This window comes from Bufo bufo, chromosome 7, assembly GCF_905171765.1.
Source record: "Bufo bufo chromosome 7, aBufBuf1.1, whole genome shotgun sequence".
NCBI lineage: Eukaryota > Metazoa > Chordata > Amphibia > Anura > Bufonidae > Bufo > Bufo bufo.
This window is the reverse complement of record NC_053395.1, coordinates 53,993,305-54,013,884: the sequence shown is the minus strand read 5'-3', so window position 1 is coordinate 54,013,884 and position 20,580 is coordinate 53,993,305. Positions and strand designations below refer to the sequence as shown.

Genomic DNA, 20,580 nt, shown 5'->3' with positions numbered 1-20,580 from the left:
GTATTTACATTACTGCCAAGGAACACCTCTAGTGGCCACTCATCATTATTAAAGGTTACTACTCTACGAGGTGTGTGGATTTTTTGTGTGTGTGTTGTGGTGGAGGGTGTGATTGCATGCTAGGGTGTGGGAATGCAGGATCCAGGGGGCCCAAATAAATTCTTGCCCAGGGTCCAATCAATATTAAAGACGGCCCTGCTATTACAGTTAACCCTTTCTAGAAGCTCCCCTCACAATTCATCTTTATACACCATCAGTTCATCCCTGAAACAGTGTTCTTAAGCAGTTGATTAAATTGTGTCACCTGGCAAGAGCTGCCTGTAGCTCCTCTTCTTTTTTGGCTAATTGCTGTTTGAGCTCAGCGATTTGTGCATGCAGTTCGGCAATTTGTTCATGAAGGTCATTTGATTCTCCTTCCATCTTTCTCTTCACCTTCTCAAGCTCTTGTCTGCTCTTCTCTTCCTTCTTTAGACGTACTGTAAGAAGGGCAAAGAGATGTCACATAAGATGATGATGCTGTTTTAATTAGCTACTGTAACAATCTGCCAGCCAGGCCAGTGCCCTGCCGTCACCTGCCGTTGCTGTCCCAGGCTTGCCCACTGACCTGCCTGGCATACTCTCAGCACTGCCTAGTGTTCCCACTTCCTGCATTCTCTCTGCTCTCCATGCCGCTGCGGATTGTGGCCTCCTCGGACCTCTTTAATTACTCCCACTGTGTGCTAATACTACTCTGCTCCAGCCTATTCCCTGTAACCCCAGGCAATTTAAGCTACCCTTCTCATTCGCTCTGGGAATAAAAATACATAACACTGTGTTCCTTCTCGGACAACATTTTTCTTGTCCGCTACCTGCCCTAACATTGTTCCAGTCTATCATATTGCCTGAACTCTACCAGTCCTGAGTTCTACCTATTTGGCTACGACTTCTGACCACTTATTTTATACCAAATCCAGTTGTTACCAGCTATTGTCACGTCAGCTGTTACTAATTCCATGTAGTGGTTAAAGGTATAAACACCAGAGGATCCCTTAGACTCTACTCCCAGGTTGAGCTAAGAGTCATAAGCCTATAAGTCTTAGTTGCAACGCAATGGGTTCACTCCCTTTTGACACTTGTGACAGCTAGTTCTTATCTTCTGTAGTGTATAATAATTTAGGGTTAGATCTAAGATCAAAGGTAACTTAATATAAGAGATTCAAGTAACAATAACTACATATTCATGTTTAAGAATTTGAAATATTGTTATGCATTCCAGGTTTACTACACCTCAGTATATCAGCAGGGCCTTATTAAGATTGGTGGAGGCCCCTGGAAAATAAATGGTAGTGGCCTCCATCCCACCTGTGGATCCCAAACCCCAACTGACTATCCTTCACAGCCAGGTATAGGAGCAGTCTATAGAAATCAACTGCACCAGCGACTCCCATAGACTTCAAAAGAGAGAATCACAGGATCTCCACACCTTCTCAGCTGGATAGAATCGCCAAACGACCATCAGGGAAGGAAGGTGGTGGAAGCCCTCAGAGTCTCCAAGGCACTTGACCCTGTATAGCAGCATATATACATTTACCAATAATCAATAAATATACTAACCTTCCAGTTCTGAGATCATAGATTCATGTTTATTTTTTAATTTTGTCAGGTTCTTTGCTTTTTCTTCTTCCTCTGCCAAATTAGATGTTAGGTCATTTACTCTCTCCTCAAGCAACTTTCTCTCCTAGTTTACCAAAGATATTATTATAGAGTTTGTTATTCAGGTAAAAACATTAGTTTTATGTAAAAAAAAAAAAAAAAAAAAAAGTTATTTATATTCTTATACCTTAGATAACTTGTTGTTGTGATCGTCCATTAAAAGAACATCATCTTCCAATTTCTTGATCTTGGCTTCAGCTGTCACTTTCTCCAGTTGTAGCTTCTGTCTGGCTGCTTCTTCCTCTTCTAATTGTTCCTCCAGGTCCTGAAGTGGAAATCGTGATATCATGATATCTTATCACATACAGTACAAAAGTTTTGAGCAGGTGTGGGAAAAATGTTGCAAAGTAAGAAGGCTTTAAAAAATAGAAATGTTAATAGTTTAAATTAAAATTTTTCCTGAAGCAGGAAAACGACATCAAACATACAGCCAATGTCATTATAAACTGTGTTCAGTGTAAAGAAGAAAAAGGAGTCCTGGAAGTGATGAATTGTTCCCCACAGAGAACTGATCTCAACATCATTGAGTCTGTCTGGGATTCATGAAGATATGAGCAAGCCTACATTCACAGAAGATCTTCTCCTAGATGTTTGGAACAACCTCCCTTCTAAGGTCCTTCAAGTTTAACTAGAAGAATTGATAGTGTTTTGAAGGCAAAGGGTGGTCATACCAAATACTGATTCCATTTAGAGTTCTCTTGTTCATTCACTTTGCATTTTGTTAACTGATAAAGATAAACTATTAAAACTTCTATTTTTGAGAGCATTCTTACTTTGCAGCAGTTTTCCCACACCTGCCACAAAGTTTTACACAGTACCATAAATGTGGGCTATATTTCAGGACAACACCAGAGGACCCTCCCTAGAATAAATTTTAAACGCATACTACTAATTTGTAGGTACTGTTTTCTCCAGGGGTGCACCACCAATGAGGCCAAGTGAAGTGATCGCCTCAGGCAGCACCAATTAGAGAAAAAGGGGGGGGGGGGCGGCAGAAGGGCCATGGGCAATGAGCGCTTTTATTGTGACAAAGGGGTTAGGTTAATAAATTGGGATGAAGGGGGGCGTTGTTTCAGTTTTAACCTCAGGCAGCAGGAAGGCTAGGTTGCACCCCTAGTTGTCCCCTTGATGTGTCAAGGTTACATATCGTCAACTCGTACCTCTGTTCCTGAGGAAAATCCACTCTGATATTTTTATGCCAATAGTAGACATGTTTTGAAGACTATGGCAAATTACAGAAGATGACAAATGATACATTACCTGCATCTGCTGCAACATTTTCTTCTTCTCTCCTTGTAGTTGCTGGGTTTGTTCCTCTTCTTCTTCTATTCGGACTTCCATTTCATGTAGAATCTCTTCCAGTTCTTGTTTCTTGGCTTGCAGTCGTATCCTCATCTCTTCTGCTTCAGCAAATAGCTCAGTCTCAGCCTGAAGCTGCTCTTGGAGTACGTTCCTCTCTTCTGTCAACTAGGCAAGGACAATATAACCATGGTTAAAAGGTTTACCCAATACGGTGTAGGTATTTTCCATAAATCTTGGACTGATCAAATTATTGTGAATCGGCTGTCATAAAATGTGTTCTGGTTTCCATATACCTGAACATGCTTCATCTGGATCTCCCTCAATTCAATCTCTGTTCTGTGGAACCTCTCAGTGACCGTTTTAAGCTCGTCATCTTTGGCTTGCATTTCTTCTTCTTGACGGGTTACTTGCAGTAGAGGTTTGACCTGAAAATATATTTCCCATGAGCATGAGAACTTTAAGCTATACATCTTTAGCAATGTAAGTAAGTATCATTTCTACTAGACCAGATATTTGCATGTAATTGTGCAAATCATTGCTACAGATATTTTCTTTTAGATAAGTGAAGGCTTCAGAAGTTTACCTTAGTGAACAATCTCCACCATTGCCAGTTTCTGAGTTTCAGATAAGCAGCACAATTTCTCTGAATGACTTTCATTGCAGTTAGCTGCTGCTGTCTCTTTGCAAAGGCCCTGTGAGTATGAAACACATTGTGGACATATATAAATGCAAACATAAGGCTAGATTCAAATCTTAGTTGGAAGTTCCATTAGGAGATTTTCCTGGCAAAATAATAGACACCATGATGGAAACCTAATGGACTCCACTGTAAGTTAATGGGTTCCGTTGGGCACCACTGATGTGTGTCATTTGACAGATCCATCACAGCTTGAATTCTGTTTTTCTGCTTCTATGATGAAACAGAAATTCCTTAAAGAATATGTGAACCTAGCCTAACACAAGTGGGCTGGTAAATTCCATTGTCTTTAATGCTTTAAAGGATAACTGTCAGGTTTTCATCAAAAAATCAAATTTTAGCATATGTTACTGCTGCAGCAGCATTATAAATAAAGAAATCTTTAGTTTCTTCACATACCACAGTTTTCCCCTTAGTTACAGCTGTCTTGAATCCTACAATATGAGGATCTTCTCAAGATGGCTCCTCTGCCAGTTCTCTGAGGCCAAAACTACTTTCCCTTACTTTCCATACACACTTGCTGAAGCCAGCAGCTTCCTGCCAGCCAATCAGATTGATTACTGAGAGACACGCCGCCTCACTCTGAAGCCTAATGCAGGCATGCAGTGTGAAGGACCACCCCTCCGTCTTCTGTTTACATTAGGTTGGGAGACAGATGAGCCCTAGCAACGGTCTTTTAAGGGAGCAGTTGAAAAGGGACAGAGGACATTAATGAAAGCTGTTATAATAAGGTAATTACAGATCTTTTAGCAATCATTGACGGACTAATTTTTTTGCTAGCTCTAATAAACTAGCAAAAAAAAAAAAAAAATATATATATATATATATATATATATATATATATATATATATAACAGTTATCCTTTAAATATGATAAATGGTGTCACAAAGTATCACAGTGTCTTGAAAAGTTCCCATGGTTATATAGGTCTGCATCTAGATATTAAGAACTACATCAAATGAATAAGTAGAGATGCACAGTATGAATCAGGAGATGCAAAGCCGCAGGGAACCTGACATCATGGTCACATCCAACACAAGTGAAACAATGAAGAAAGGAGGGACCTTGAGAAAAGCTCAGAGAAAGAGCTGAAACTTTGTATGAGACACATGGGTGAATAAACCAAGACTACAGCATACAAACATCAGAGTGCATCCCTTCTTCATCATTTAGCTCAGCGGTCCCCAACCGCCGGGCCGCGGCCCAGGACCGGGCCGTGAAAGATTGTTAGCCGGGCCGCGGCGATCAGGGCAGTCTTTAACTCTGTACTAATGAAGCGCTTCCATTATGGAAGCGCTTCCATTATGGAAGCGCTTCCATTATGGAAGCGCTTCCATTATGGAAGCGCTTCATTAGTACAGAAGGACCAGGAAGCGGTGAAGTATCTGTACTCACCACTTCCTGGTCCTCGGCTCGGCTATCGGCTGTGCATGGCTGCGTACAGCGTGGGGTCTCTCTGTGACCTCACGCTGTGCGCCGCTATACACAGCCAGCCGACAGCAGAATGATGAGGATCGCGATGGTGACCAGGAGCAGGAGAGGTAAGTGTTTTTTTTTATTTTTTTTTTATTTGCACTAGGGGCTGATGGCTGACCTGGGGGACATGGGGCTGACATGAGGGGCTAATGGGGGGCTTATGGCTGACATGAGGGGCTAATGGGGGGCTTATGGCTGACATGAAGGGCTAATGGGGGGCTTATGGCTGACATGAGGGGCTAATGAGGGGCTTATGGCTGACATTGGGGGGTTTATGGCTGACATTGGGGGGGGGTTATGGCTGACATTGGGGGGGGGGTTATGGCTGACATTGGGGGCTGATAGATGGCTAAAGGTTTGGGGGTTGATCTGAGCCATTGGGGGTCTGATTGCTGGTCTGACCTGAGGTGTAATGAAAAATTTTTTTTTCTTATTGTTCTCCTCTAAAACTAGGTGCATCTTATAGGGCGAAAAATACGGTACAGTGCAGCAGAGACCAGTGCAGCAGAGACCAGTACAGCAGAGACCATAGTCAGTTTATATAGTCATTATATAGTGTTATATATTTTAATATGCACCTTGTGTTTTGTTATGCGCGTGAATCAGTCAGCCCCGCCCACCCCTAAGCCCCGCCCCAGAACCCCCGCCCCCTTTCCCCCCCCACCCGGTCCCTGGGAAAATTGTCTCGCATGAAATCGGTCCTTGGTGCAAAAAAGGTTGGGGACCACTGATTTAGCTTATGAAAAACATCATATGATATTATATTGAGTTTAAATCAATGAACTGTGGCTTGATCTAACTAACAAACATAATAGTATAAGTATTCAAATACTGTTCTAGACAGGCCACAATAAGGTCGAGACAGATATAACTTTTGCCTACGCTTCAGCAGTCCATGGTTGGGGACGTTGTACAGTGTGGTATTGCTTTTTAATGCTATTACTTACTTTCTTGCAAGGTAACCACGACTTTGAGCTTGGAAAGCAATGATTATATCTGTGATCTTCAAGTCTCGTTCTTCTTCCAGGTGGGCAAGGACACCTGTCCTGAAGAATATTTTACTTTGGCCAACCCTGTACAGATTGGGGTCAAGTTCCAAGGATTTGATCTGACAAAAATAAAACAATTGAACTTTTAGATTTACCAATGAGAGCACACACAAAAAAATAATTCTGATTGGCCACTAGCCTATCTTCCATCTGTACAGAACATGTAGACCCCTGCCAAAGCCATAGGGCAGGGTTTTATATATGCCAGGCCTAGTGAGTTAACTTTATCATGGGTCACCATCATGTTTTTGCACATTTTTAATGCTGTTTTTAAAAAATAATGTGTTTTCATGATTATAATATTTCTGATGTGCATTCTCTCGTTTAAATTCCCCTCTTTTCTCTGGATTGGTATTCTGATGTTTGGAGGACATTGCGTTTTTCACTCATTAAATTTAGTTTGCCCACGTCTACTGTGAGCGTTAACAGAACAGGTACTGTAATTGCACTTTAATACTTGTTATCATTGTACACAAAGGGTATACAGTATCTTCTATAAGGTCTAATAGGTTATTTGCGATTCAGTCAATAAAGAATTCTCTCTAGTGCCAAGTGACTGGCTCCAAAACAGTTCCAAACAAGGTTGTCTTCTTCAGGGCCTACAAGGCTCATTATTATGTCAGAGCCTGGGCCCACTGGTTGGCCAGTCTGACCTTGATGGGTGAAATGTATACATTATTGTGCCTGTAGATCTTCTACGTATATTAAAGGGGTTATCTGGGAATGTGATACTGATGGCCTATCCTCACAATCAGCTGTTTGAAGAGGCAGCAGCTCTCTGTGAACGCTTTGGCCTCTTCTTAGGCCAGTGACGTCACATTCATCAGTCACGTGGCTTAGGTGCAGCTCAGTCCCATTCAAGTGAATGGGGCTGAGCTGTAATACCAAGCACAGCGGCTATACAATCGATGGCGCCGTGCTTGGTAAGCAGTGAGTAGCCAACAATGCCAACCTGAGCACCATAGAGTCCAGCGGCATCTTCAAACAGCTGTGACAGGGGGACATATTTAGGCACTGCCGTGAGTAACTTACCATGATCACACAGGCCTGTTTACCATCCATAAAGCCTTTAGGGATAGCTCCAGCAGCGAGGATTTCATATCTGTAGCAAGGAATAAACCGACAGCAGTTTTTTTTTTTTTTTGCAAATGTCTGGCACTATTTAATACATATACAGTCTATACAGTGCCTGTATATATTCTACTATATGCATGTATCACACAGAACCTCTTTAGATTATAATTTTGCTTCAGGTCAGCATTTTATTGATTATTGTATTTCCTTTATTACTATCCTATGCTATAGTTCATGTTCGAAATTATATTATAAGTAAGAAAACAAGTTAATGATGGATTTACCTTTGCCGGAACTCCTGGAAAACGATTCTGTTGGGGAACCCTTGACGACAAATTCTGATGCCTTCCAAGACACCATTGCACCTCAGCTGTTCCAGAACAAGATGGGCATCGAGCTTTCCTGACTGATGAAGCAGTTATAATGTTAGATACATAGCACCAGATTTACTCATTCTGGCTAAAATGCAGACAGACTAGACCCTCTATAGATGTGCCAAATTTCCACAATGGCTCAGGCTGAATGATAAATTTGGTGCAATTTTGTGTCAACATTTTGGTTCAATATGGTGCGTCATAAGCCATGCCCTTTCCCACTATGACATGCCCCCTACGTTAAGCCGTGCCCCCTCGACAGAAGAGGTGCAGTGGGTTATTCTTTTCAGCTTACTTGCTTCATAAATATGTCTAAGATGAAATGCACCAGAATTTAGGCCCAACCACAATAGTAAATGTGGTCCATGATCTCATACAAATGTGTATATATAAAAAAATAAAAATATATACTACAAAACTTTATTTCTCATGGCATCATAAAAATAAACATAGATAAAATAGAGTAAGCATAATATACTACATTTCCTTTTCCGAGTGTTTAATACTGCTGACCTATCCCCAGGATAGGACATCAGTATCTGATCAGTAGGGATGCAACACCAAGAACTTCCACCGATCAGCCGTTTAAATAAGCTGCTCCAGTGAGCGCTGTGGTCTCCTGGCAGATTACCAACCACAGCGCCATCCATTGGATAGCAGCTGCACTTGGTATTGCAGCTCAGCCCCATTCATGTGAATGGGACTGAAATGCACCTTGGTCATGTGACTGATGAATGTGACGTCACTGGCCTAGGAAGAGGCTGCAGTGCTCACCGGAGTGCCACGGCCTCTTCAAACAGCTAATCAGAGGGGGTGCCGGATGTTGGACCCACGACCCCACGCCAGTTAGATACTGATGAGCCATACTAAGGATAGGCCATTCGTTTTAAACGCTCGGACAACCCCTTTAAAGCTAGGGATGAGAGTAGCCAGCTCAATCCCGGTGGAACTTTGGTAATGGATTTTCTGGTTTAAAAATACTCTAATAGGGAATTTTCAGTTACAACAAAGGCTCCCCAGTGGAGGACCCTCATTTTTCTATCAACCAAGGCTTCACAGAGCATCTGTTGCTCTGGAGGACCCAACATGTCTGCAAATTACACAGACGGTGCATTGATTTCAATTCACCAATTAATGCTTTACTTGCTCTGCTGTGGCACTGCAGTGAAGTTGAACACTTGCTGTCAGGTTCTCCTGCTTACAGGGGGTCTAAGCAGTAGGATACTGCAGTTAGCTTGTGGTTGGGGAACATCTCTCGCAAAAAGGGAATATCAGAATATCCTAAAGTTTTATAGAACATTGCGGATTGCCAAAACTACATAGAGCTTCAATGTTCAACAGTATTCAAGATATCTATAGGACAATATAACACATTCCTATACAGCTACAACATTTCCATTCAGCAACTATAGTAAGAATTTACCCGTTTTTCATGATTTGGAATGATACAACGGACAAAGTTTGGACTTGTGTTTCTCAGTGTTGTCATCAGTTTGCCCAGCTGCTCCTTGTAAAGTTGGCCGACAGTACGGAACATGCCTTTCTTGGTCTTGGAAGCACTTGGTAGGGAACTTTCAGTCATTTTTGCCATCTGATCCAGCCCCACAATACGGTCAACTACAAAAGATAGATAGGATGTAACAATTGCCATATTTTACATACTTGTTACAATGGAATTGAAACAATTAGTGAACACCCACTTGGTGTTTTATCTACGTTGTTGTTTGGTTTCACTGTATAGATAAATGACAACTAGTCAAGCAAAATATACATTGACAATAATCATGTCATACCATCTTTCCATAGATCTGAAACAAATTTATCTGATGACTGGTTCAATAATGAGGTCACATTGTCATTCAGGGGGTCCATGTTCTTGGTTAGCCAAGACGTGGCATCATAATCCACCTATAGAAGACAAAGCAACATTTTAGTAATGTCTATGTAGAGTAACACATAGTTGAAGTGCACCATATAATCCTAGAAATTAGCCTTACCTTTCCAGCATAGTGAAGAAGGCTGAAGATGGTTTTATCCTTAAGTTGCTTGTGTTTTTGGAATTTAATATGGTTCCCTTGTTCTTGGATCAGTTTCTCCACAAATGAGACATCAGTTGCTTTGGGGAACCAACACTCTTCATCCAGAAGAGCCAACACACCAGGTGGATTATTCTACAAATTAACAGACCAAATAAAAAGCAATTGGCACTTTCTGTCTTCTGCATTAAAAAAATATATATTACATCTTACAAATTACTTACAGGCCTCTCAATAAGTTCTATGCATGGTTGCAGATCTAGACCAAAGTCAATGAAATTCCACTCAATGCCTTCTCTTTGGTATTCCTCTTGCTCCAGAATGAACATAGTGTGGTTGAACAGCTGCTGGAGTTTTTCGTTGGTGTAGTTGATACAGAGCTGCTCAAATGAGTTGACCTAAAATTTAAAATAAAGTTATATAACATCCTGTTGAGCACTGACATATTTGCTCTTAGACTGTACTTTAATGCCTTCTTACTGGCTGTGAACCATTGATCACACTTCTGTAGTTACAAAAAAAAACAAAAAACCTTATGGAGTGCATCATACTGTATATTAGACATCAACTTTTGCTTACCTCAAATATTTCAAAACCAGCAATGTCAAGAATTCCAAGGAAAGAAGCTCCTTGTCTCTTGGTTTTGTCAAGAGCTTTGTTGACCCGACTGAGCAACCACAGGAAGAGACGTTCGTAGGTTGCCTTTGCCAAAGCTTCAATTGCAAAGTCAGCCTAACGGTAGAAAAGAGTAGAGGAATAAGTAAACTGGCCAACCTCCTGAAGAAACAGCATTCAGGTTAATCGGTCAAAAGAATACTTTAATGAGAGAAAAATGAAGATTTTAATATCTAATGATTTTGGTCAGAATAAGAAATCCATGATATGTGAATTTTCTAAGGATAATCTTAGGTAGATTATTGCACATGGTTGTTCGAAGAACTTGCATTTTGTTATACCAGAATCTTATTATTCTACACTGTAACCAGTGACCTGTAACTTTTTGTATTTGAGGCAAATTGGATAGTAAGATAAATGTCTAGACTAATGGCAGAATGGTACAAAAGGGTGAGAACTTCTGCAGTCCTGTTCATGGCTTGATTAAGAGAGGTAAAGGTTGGCTTCCTGACAAGTTGAGACATTTTGTTTCTAAGATGATAATCTTCTGTGTCATCTTTTCAGAACATTTTGATTATATGGCTTTTCTCCAGGAAATTATGTTCCCAGATTTGACACGTGTTGTTTGAAGACCCTGCAGAGCTTCTCCGGTTACTTGGTAGGGTATAAACATGCATTAAAAATATTGTAAAGGTGCCCATGTAGTCATGGAGGACTACAGCGGGTTAGATGACAGACATTTCTAATACAGCCCACGATGATGGCAAAAAAAAGTTTAAAGAGGCCAATTAATTGACCCAAAAGTGAATATCTAAGATAATATGGCAGCCACCTATATACATACATACATAATCACTACAAGATCAATATCAAGAATAATATTAGAGGTAGAATGGGGAACGTGTGTCCCTAAGATTCATTATTCACTCAACCTAGTTTACATTTCTCATTCATAGATGCTCAACTGATTTATGACATAGTCAATAGGTGTAAATTACTACAAATGTACCTGTTCTTTGGTTTGGGCTTTTTGCACAAGGTCTCTTCCCACTTTGATGCGAGGTGTGAGGATGGACCTTGTAAAGTCTGTTACCTGGATTCCCATCAGATGACAACATTTCTGAGCAGCTGAAGAGCAAGAGACATATAAAGTGTTCAAGCTGTAGACAGTTTTGATATGCTAGTCATTCAGTGTAGCCATTTTTTACATTCATTTGTTGCTTCTTCTATCATGTTTTTGCCAACTATTGATTCAACCAATATCAAGCTCAAAGTTTGGTATACATCAGGGATCTTTTTCACTGGGACCTCACTAACCATAATATGATGATGCCTTGGACTCATCATCGGTCAAAGTCCAATTAAAACTGTATTTTTTTATCTTTTTGTTTTGTTTTGTTTCTTTCACTCGGTATGCCATTAAAATAAGCACAAAAGGCATCAATGTTGCTAAACCAAAGATTAGCACAGCTAAAGAAAGACCTGGACATGTTCACACTTCTATCAAAATACCCCCAGAGCAGCACCACCCCAACAACTTGCATGTGTCTCACCAGTGAGGCCCATCTCACAAATTCAGAAGCGCTGATATACGTGACATAGGTCCTCTAAATAACACGTCGCCTACTTGGCACTCCACAGAGAATTATCTTTAGCTCATTATTACTTACCAGTGTCATCTGGCATGGAGGCCTGGTCAGTGTTTCTTTCTTTCTTGAAGACGATGTTACCAAGCTGGAGGACTGATGATACCACCCTCATCATTGCTGCCATGTTGGGAAAAAAACAGTTATAACAATAAACATTTGTGATGTGATCTGCTTTATCCTCTCTATTTGCAGGATCATGGTATGGTAACACTGTAGTGGAGAAGCTAGAGATTTCAATTACAGCCAAAATTACACAAATTTCTGTCTGTCCAGCAATCAACAACACAGCATGTTGATCATTGTGAGTATAGGAATCACTGGTAGTTAATATGATCAGTCATCTCCATACAGATTTCATTTGTCAGTAGCACATCCTCTTTTTACATGGGGCGATGTCCTGTCGGTAACCCATGCAATCACCCAATGTGTCATTTGTTCTCGATCACTGACCCCAAGTCTGTCCCTTGAGCACATACAATAATTATATTACATTTGCCTTACCAGTTGTAATTGTGTTAAGAATAAAGGACTTTTGAAATAGATTTCCCTATATTGTTTGGACCATTGGCAAGGGGTTAAAGCTTACAGTATTAAAAATGCCAGCCTTGATATTAAGGATGAGCGCTTCATATTCCTAAGATTAGTTTAATTGGCGATTTCGGAGACTTCAAACCCGAACAACTTACTATAATTGCCATAAATTGTTATGTTGGGTTTAGCTCAAGACAACTGCATTTACATGGGACCATTTCCCATAATGTTTGGAGATGTGGCCCTCTGGTCTTTCAAAAGCAAAGCATTAGAATACTTAGAATTTTCTATTCTGTAAAGTCGTTAGAGGTTATGGAAGCTGCAGGTTAGTAGGTTGGGATGAACTCTTACATAGCTGTTCCTCTTCATTGAATCCCATGATTTCCATGGCCTCCAAAGTCTCCAGGAACATGTCTCCATCATCCTGTGAGGGAACGGGTACATAACCATGCGAAAAGAAGGTGTAATTTCCAAAGCCTTCCAGTAGTAAATCCTCTGAAAACAGAAAAGCATATAGGTATGCGTTATGGAAGACTGTTACCAAGGGCTCGATTATTATATGATATTATTTTGCAAGACTTAAATCAAAGGTGTACAGAGCCAATCTAGCTTCTGTTATGATGCTCTATCCACTTCCCCTGTGAGAAGTATCACCAAAGTTGCCATGATGTTAGCAAATAAAAATTTATTGGGGCCTTTATAACCTACAAGAAACAGTTAGGGCACTTTCACACTAGCGTTTTTCTTTTCCGGCATAGAGTTCCGTCACAGGGGCTCTATACCGGAAAAGAACTGATCAGTTTTATCCCCATGCATTCTGAATGGAGAGTAATCTGTTCAGGATGTCTTTAGTTCAGTCGTTTTGACTGATCAGGCAAAAAAGAAAACCGCAGCATGCTACGGTTTTATCTCCGGCGAAAAAAACTGAAGACTTGCCTGAATGCTGGATCCGGCATTTTTTCCCATAGGAATGTATTAGTGCCGGATCCGTCCTTCCGGTCTGCACATGCGCAGAATGAAAAAAATGTGAAAAAAATAAATGCCGGATCCGTTTTGCCGGATGACACCGGAAAGACGGATCCGGCATTTCAATGCATTTTTTCGACTGATCAGGCATTTTTAAGACTGATCAGGATCCTGATCAGTCTTACTAATGCCATCAGTTGGCATACGTTTTGCCTGAGCCGGATCTCTCTGCCGCAAGTGTGAAAGTACCCTAATCCGTTCAGGATGCATCGGGGTGTCTTCAGTTCAGTCATTTTGACTGATCAGGCAAAAGAGAAAAACGTAGCATGCTACGGTTTTATCTCAGGCAAAAAAAACAGAAGACTTGCCTGAATGCCGGATCCGGCATTTTTTTTTCCCCATGCGCAGACCTTTAAAAATGAGAAAAAAATAAATACCTGATCCGTTTTGCCTGATGACACCGGAAAAACGGATCCGGTATTGCAATGCATTTTTCTGACTGATCAGGCATTTTTCAGACTGATCAGGATCCTGATCAGTCTGAAAAATGCCTGATCAGTCAGAAAAAATGCCATGCGTTTGCATACAGTTTGCCTGATCAGGCAAGCAGTTCAGGCAATGGAACTGCCTGCCGGAATCAAACAACGCAAGTGTGAAAGTACCCTTAGGGCAGAGGGGTAAAGGTGCCAAGTCCAACCTTCCTCATAATGGAAGTTGGGGTGGCTTTAACCAACAAACAGATAGGGCATGTTATCATTCTTGCTATTGGTGCCCCTGTCATTTATGTGGGACCTGGTTGTTTCAAGAAAGCAGCCAGGCAGAAATCGATTTACTGACGTTTGGTCATTATTGAGAATGCAATTGCTTGAGTGGCACCAGGTAGTAAATGTTTGGTGATCGCTATAACCAGGAACTACCTGTGGTTACTTCCTCTGATGGCAGATCATACAACATATACCTCTGCTGGACTATGCATTTTTACATGTAGAAAATATTAAATGGGTTGTTCATTTTCTGGGGGTCTTTTGACAGACCCCTTCCTCTTGGTCGGACTGCTGCTGGGTCCTGGCTGCTTGGATCCCCTGCCCCCGCTATAAACATCCGATTTAACACTGCTGCAGCCAATGACTGGCCACAGTGGTGACCTGCCCACCTTGCATCCCATAACCAACTGATGTGACGCAAGCGCGGTGGACACTGCCGTGACCAGTTACTGACTGCCGTGCTATCAAACCACATGTAGACAGCAGGGGACCTGAGCGCTGCAGTAGTAGCGAGTTAGCGTGGAAGCCAGGAGCGGGTAAGTATGCGTCTCTCTGCAGATCCGGTCACGAGGGAAGGTCTGCCAAAAAAACCCCACAGAAGACGAACAAACCCTTTAAGGGTATGTCTCAAGGAAAAAACTCCTCTCAGTAGCAACATGTGGATGAGATTTTAACAAATCTCATCCCCGTGCAGTGGAAAACATATTGGTGTGGATTTCAAGTGGGAATTGATCTGTGGCAAGGATTTCAAAGTTGTAGCATGTCACTTAGGCCGAATGCACACGGCCGTGTTCCACGGCCGAGAGCGGTCCGTGGTATGCCAGGCTGGATTCCTGTTCATAGCAACCAATGACGCCGTGCGCTTCATGCCGCCGCTGCTGTACAGTAATACACTATACGAGTGTAATCGAATTCGCCACAAATCCCCAACAGATTTTTTCCCCCATTACAATGTATATAGGATGTGGATGAACCTTAAAGGGGTTTTCCAAATTGCAGATTTTCCATTGCAATTTATGTCACGTGTTGACGAACCCTAAAGGGGTTTTCCAGTTGTTAATTGACTGGTTGCTAAATTTTGACTTCTCAGGAGGGAAGACTACAAGACTCAATTGCGGTAAATATACGAGCATGGTGATTCACACTATTCTGGGGGCAATGTGGCTGACACTCTTGTAGGGTACCATTCCACCAACATTCTTGATGGATGGGTCCCAGTACTAATTTTAAAGGGGTTGTGTCACAAAACATAATCTACATCTTTCAAACTAGCACCTGGATCTGAATACTTTTGTAATTACATATAATTTTGTATAGCCACTGAGTTATTCAATAAAATGTATCTGTATAGCGCCACCTGGTGTTTGTTATTTTCCTTATTTTTTGTCTGTCTCTCTGAGCTGGTCGAAAGTGCTCAGTTTAAATCTACAACTGGCACCGGCCATATGTTCTGTTAGAAGCTGTGACAGTTACAGGGGGAGAGCTGCAGCAGAGAGGACACGCCCCCTGAGCTGCCAGGCTGAAGATAATCTAGCAGAACAACTGGAGCCGTGACTGCGGAGATCCCTGGATCCATGTGAGGTGCAGGGCTGGTTCTGGCCTTGTTAGAAAGGTATCGTCATGTACTATATTATGTCTGATTTTAATATTCTACATCAAATCATAGCATGACCCCTTTAATGGACAGATGTCTATGCACGCACAATACCTACCCTTCCATGCAGGCTTAGCTCCTTGAAGCAAATAGTAGAATATGTGGAACGTTCTCTCGTCTCTAGCTTGCCGGATAGCACGAGATTTTTCAAGCAAATCTGTTTCATTATTAAAGAACCAAACATTGCATCAACAGAAAACCACTTTTAAAGATAAGTTGATGGATCACAAGCTGGAATGTAGGGCTTGTTTATACGGTGACACATTATGCCAAAATCCTGTTAGCCCTTATATGGAATGGTCTGCTCGGATTTAACCTCTGCACCTAACATTTCAGAGCAATCCTTCCAGCTCAGCAGCCAACATTCAGAGATGAGTGACTGATTTATTCCCTGTTTGAAAGTCTGCATACCAGTGTTTGACTTGTTATAGTTATCCGTTTTAGCAATTAAATGGGTTTTTCAACTATTACCATATCAGTAGGATAAACAGTAGCATAACTTGCCCATTTGGACCTTACCTCTGGGACCCCGCCAATGAAGGGGCTATAATACTAGTTAAATACTATGACTCTTTCAACCTTGCCCGGCAGCACTCCCGGCAGGGATATAGCTATAGTGGTTGCAGAGGTAGCTACCGGGCCCAGGAACCTGAAGGGTCCCAAAGATCCTTGTGCCACATAAGAAGACACTGGCATTATAGAAAGTGCATGCTGGTCAAGTTACTCCTCTGGCTGGAGGGAAGGGGTTAGGTCAAAAATTTGGCATGGGAGGGTGCCGTTTCAATTTTTGCCTCAGGCAGCACGTAGGCTATGTCCTTCCCTGCCTCTGGATACAAAGCACTGAGGGAAGGGGGGGGGGGGGAGGGTCCAAGCTGAACCCTTACACCAGGGCACATAAAAGACTATAAATGCAATTTTAAGGGGTTGTCCTAGTGTTCAGTACTGATGACCTATCCTTAGCATAGGTCATCAGCAGTGGCGTACATAGAGAAGTAAGGGCCCCATAGCAAGGTTCAAACCAACCCCCCCCCCCCCCACGGCCTCATTTTCTAAAAGTTGTTTCTTTAGAGCAGGCATGCTCAACCTGCGGCCCTCCAGCTGTTGTAAAAGTACAACTCCCACAATGCCCTGCTGTAGGCTGTTCGGGCATGCTGGAAGTTGTAGTTTTCCAACAGCTGGAAGGCCGCAGGATGAGCATGCCTGCTATAGAGGGTAGAGTCCTGACAAAGTTTTTACCCCCAGTAAAAGAGGAGATAATCCCAACTAAGACTGGGCCTCCTCTTGCACTGGGCCCCATAGCTGTTGCATGGTCTGCCGCTATGGTAGTTACGCCCCTGGTGATCAGTATCCGATCAGTGGGGGTCCGACTTCTGGAATCCCCATCGATCAGCTGATCAGGCTGCGGTGCTCCAGTGAGTGTTGCGGCCTCCTCTTAGCACATCAAGCACAGTGCCATCCATTGAAAAGCGGCTGTTCTTGTTATTGCATTATCATTCACTAGAATGGGACATAGCTGCGTCTAGCACACCAGTCTAGGAACAGGTTGCGGCACTCATCAAACAGCTGATCAGCAGGGGTTCCGGATGTTGGAGAATTACCAGTCAGATACTGATGACCTTTCCTGAGGACAACACCTTTAGCTACTTAACCTTTCCCTAATATTACTAGAATTTTGCTGTTTTTTTTACATAAAATTGGCTACAACAAAAGAGTAAGGCTATGTTCATGTCAGTTTGTTCTATTCTGTTATAAAAAAGAAAAACAAAAAAATGCTCCCGCTAATATTACCATTGATTTCATGGTAATATTAGCGGAAGCATTCAGTTATGCTCAGTTTGACTCTGTTCTGTCATGTGTCTGTTATTTTTGATGGGAGAAAAAGTAGTGTCTGTAAAACTTTTTTACACCCCTAAATAATGGAAAGTTGATGGAAAGGAGCTTTCCGTTTTTTGTTTTGACATTGAAGTCAATCAATAACAGGATGGAAGGTGTTCAATTTCTACTCGTTCTTCAATCCGTTTCAACTGGTCCATTTTTTCTGTATTCCTCTGATAAAACCACAATGTAAAAGTCAACGCAGATGTGAACTCAGCCTAACTGATTATGTCATAAGAACCAAGACAGGGTGATTTAATTCAAAGTAAAGAATCCTTTGGCTCAAGGCAGTCGCTGGGATAAGTACCACTTGGACTTGAAGGAACTGAACTTTTAGTATCTCTGTAAACAGTGTTCACATTTCTAGATGTTTATAGCTCTCCCCTGTGGATATTTGCCTAACTTAGACATTTAAATCCTACATGTTTATCTAGCTCGCTGTGTTCATCTGCAGCAGGCAAGGATACAAGTTTCGATGTTTGCTCCAACGATGAATCCAGAAACATCAAAGTTTATACGAATAAATTTACCCTATACAAATAATAGAAAGAAAGTAACAAGTTGTTACAATGTATTTATCCAACGTCATGTAAACAACCAGCAAATATTGACATAGAAATATTAAAGGGAACCGGTCATCAACTTTATGCTGCCCATACTAACGGCAGAATAAAGTAGAGACAGGCGAGTTGATTTCAGCGGTCGGTCATTTATAAGTTGGGTCACACTAGCGTTAGGGATTCCGTTATGGCTATAACATGGTTATAATAGAAAATGAGGGAATGCCCAGACAGAATGCAAAACGGAAGCCTTTAAAAGGCATTACATTTGTTTTCCGTCCTAATAGAAGTCTATGGGAAAGCATAACGGATCCGCCAGGGTCCCGTTATGCAAGACGGAATACAAAGTCCTGTCGACGGCCTTTTAAAGGCTTCTGTTTTGCATTCCGTCATAATACAAGTCTATGGGCAGAAGAACGGATCCGTCCTTCCGTCTTATGGATTCCGTTATTTTCCGTTATAACGGAAAGCCATAACGGAATCCCTAACGCTAGTGTGAACCCACCCTAAGTGGTTGCCGAGAAACAACATCACAATCATTGCAGACTGGGCCTGGAAAAGAGTCCCGGCCACCTGAGAAGAGTCCTGGTTATTCATGGATTCCTGCTCTCCTGTCCACCTGCTGATGACTGACAGTCTAATACCTAGTTTTCTCCCTTTCTATCTAGGAGAGAACTTCCAATCATCAGCAGATGGGTGAGAGAGCAGGAGATTATGAATAACCAGGACTCTTCTCAGGTAGACTGGACTCTTTCCAAGGCCTGGGCTGCAATGATTATGATGCTGGTTCTCAGCAACCACTTACTTTTAGCTGATGAGTGACACACCGCTGAGATCAGCATTTCTGTCACCAATTTATGCTGCCCTCAGTGAGATCAGCATAACGTTGATGACGGGTTCCCTTTAAGGAGATGCTTTGTCATAAGTCTGCAATAGCATACTACCATGCTATCCTAAAGCAGTATAAACTGTGAGAGGGGCCTCATTAGTGAGCCGCCCCATAGTTGTTGGTGAGGCACTTAAAGTAATTATAACCTGCACAGTCCTTTCTCTTACTGCAGTTGTGAGTATTTTAACGTTACACTGGGTTCAGGAGACAAATTTAATTTTAATTCAGCAGTATTTTTAACTGTGGCATTGATTCTGACCATTGGTGCCGGGGCCCCTGTAGTACCTATATAGGTTATATGGTATTTTTACTGGATCACAAAGAGAGTCTCTTCTGTCCTCCTGCTTTTTCGGTAATAGCAATGATCTGTGAAGCGTTCCTTCTGTCTGTCTGTATTTTGGGTTATAGCACTGGATCTATGGAGGGTTCCTTCTGTATATCTCTGAGTTGGGTTAAATCAATCACATATGAAGAGTTCCTTCTGTGTGTAGGGTTATAATGCAGGATCTATGGACGGCTCCTTCTGTCTGTCTGTATGTTGGGTTACAGCACTGGATCTATGGAGGGTTCCTTATGTCTGTCTGTGTGTTGGTTTATAGCAATATTGCATGAAGAGTTCCTTCTGACTGTCTGTACGTTGGGTTACAGCACTGGATCTATGGGGGATTCCTTCTGTCTGTATGTTGGGTTAAAGCACTGGATCTACTGTTTGTCTGTACATTGGGTTATAGCACTGGATCTTAGGAGGGTTGTTTCTGGCTGTTCGTATGTTGGGTATAGCACTGGATCTATGGAAGGTTCCTTCTGTCTGCCTCTTTATTGGGGTATAACACTGGATCTAAGGAGGGTTCCTTCTCGCTGTGTGTATTTTGGGGTATAGCACTGGATCTATGGAGGGTTCCTTCTGTCTGCCTCTTTATTGGGGTATAGCACTGGATCTATGGAGGGTTCCTTCTGTCTGCCTCTTTATTGGGGTATAGCACTGGATCTATGGAGGGTTCCTTCTGTCTGCCTCTTTATTGGGGTATAGCACTGGATCTATGGAGGGTTCCTTCTGTCTGCCTCTTTATTGGGGTAAAGCACTGGATCTATGGAGGGTTCCTTCTGTCTGCCTCTTTATTGGGGTATAGCACTGGATCTATGGAGGGTTCCTTCTGTCTGCCTCTTTATTGGGGTATAGCACTGGATCTATGGAGGGTTCCTTCTGTCTGCCTCTTTATTGGGGTATAGCACTGGATCTATGGAGGGTTCCTTCTGGCTATGTGTATTTTGGGTTATAGCACTGGATCTATAAACAATTCAATCTGCCTGCTTGTATTTTGAGGTACATTACTGGATCTATGAAGAGCTTTATGTGTCTGCTTTGCATCTTACTG

At 42.0% G+C, this 20,580-nt stretch overlaps 1 protein-coding gene across 3 annotated transcripts in view; it reads right to left on the bottom strand.

Moving 5' to 3' along the window:
• MYH11 (myosin heavy chain 11) overlaps positions 1–20,580 on the bottom strand; it is a 90,011-nt gene that overhangs the window by 16,546 nt on the left and 52,885 nt on the right. For all 3 annotated transcript variants that reach the window (XM_040441635.1, XM_040441632.1, XM_040441634.1), the window contains 19 exons: positions 18,223–18,286; positions 15,939–16,037; positions 12,848–12,991; positions 11,987–12,082; positions 11,326–11,444; positions 10,281–10,433; positions 9,926–10,099; positions 9,663–9,836; positions 9,459–9,573; positions 9,089–9,282; positions 7,576–7,697; positions 7,250–7,319; positions 6,116–6,276; positions 3,578–3,686; positions 3,288–3,419; positions 2,953–3,159; positions 1,820–1,957; positions 1,594–1,717; positions 305–476 (listed from right to left, as the gene is read on the bottom strand). In XM_040441635.1, the coding sequence (XP_040297569.1) occupies positions 305–476; positions 1,594–1,717; positions 1,820–1,957; positions 2,953–3,159; positions 3,288–3,419; positions 3,578–3,686; positions 6,116–6,276; positions 7,250–7,319; positions 7,576–7,697; positions 9,089–9,282; positions 9,459–9,573; positions 9,663–9,836; positions 9,926–10,099; positions 10,281–10,433; positions 11,326–11,444; positions 11,987–12,082; positions 12,848–12,991; positions 15,939–16,037; positions 18,223–18,286 (2,567 nt within the window). The remainder of the gene's footprint in view (positions 1–304; positions 477–1,593; positions 1,718–1,819; positions 1,958–2,952; positions 3,160–3,287; positions 3,420–3,577; positions 3,687–6,115; positions 6,277–7,249; positions 7,320–7,575; positions 7,698–9,088; positions 9,283–9,458; positions 9,574–9,662; positions 9,837–9,925; positions 10,100–10,280; positions 10,434–11,325; positions 11,445–11,986; positions 12,083–12,847; positions 12,992–15,938; positions 16,038–18,222; positions 18,287–20,580) is intronic.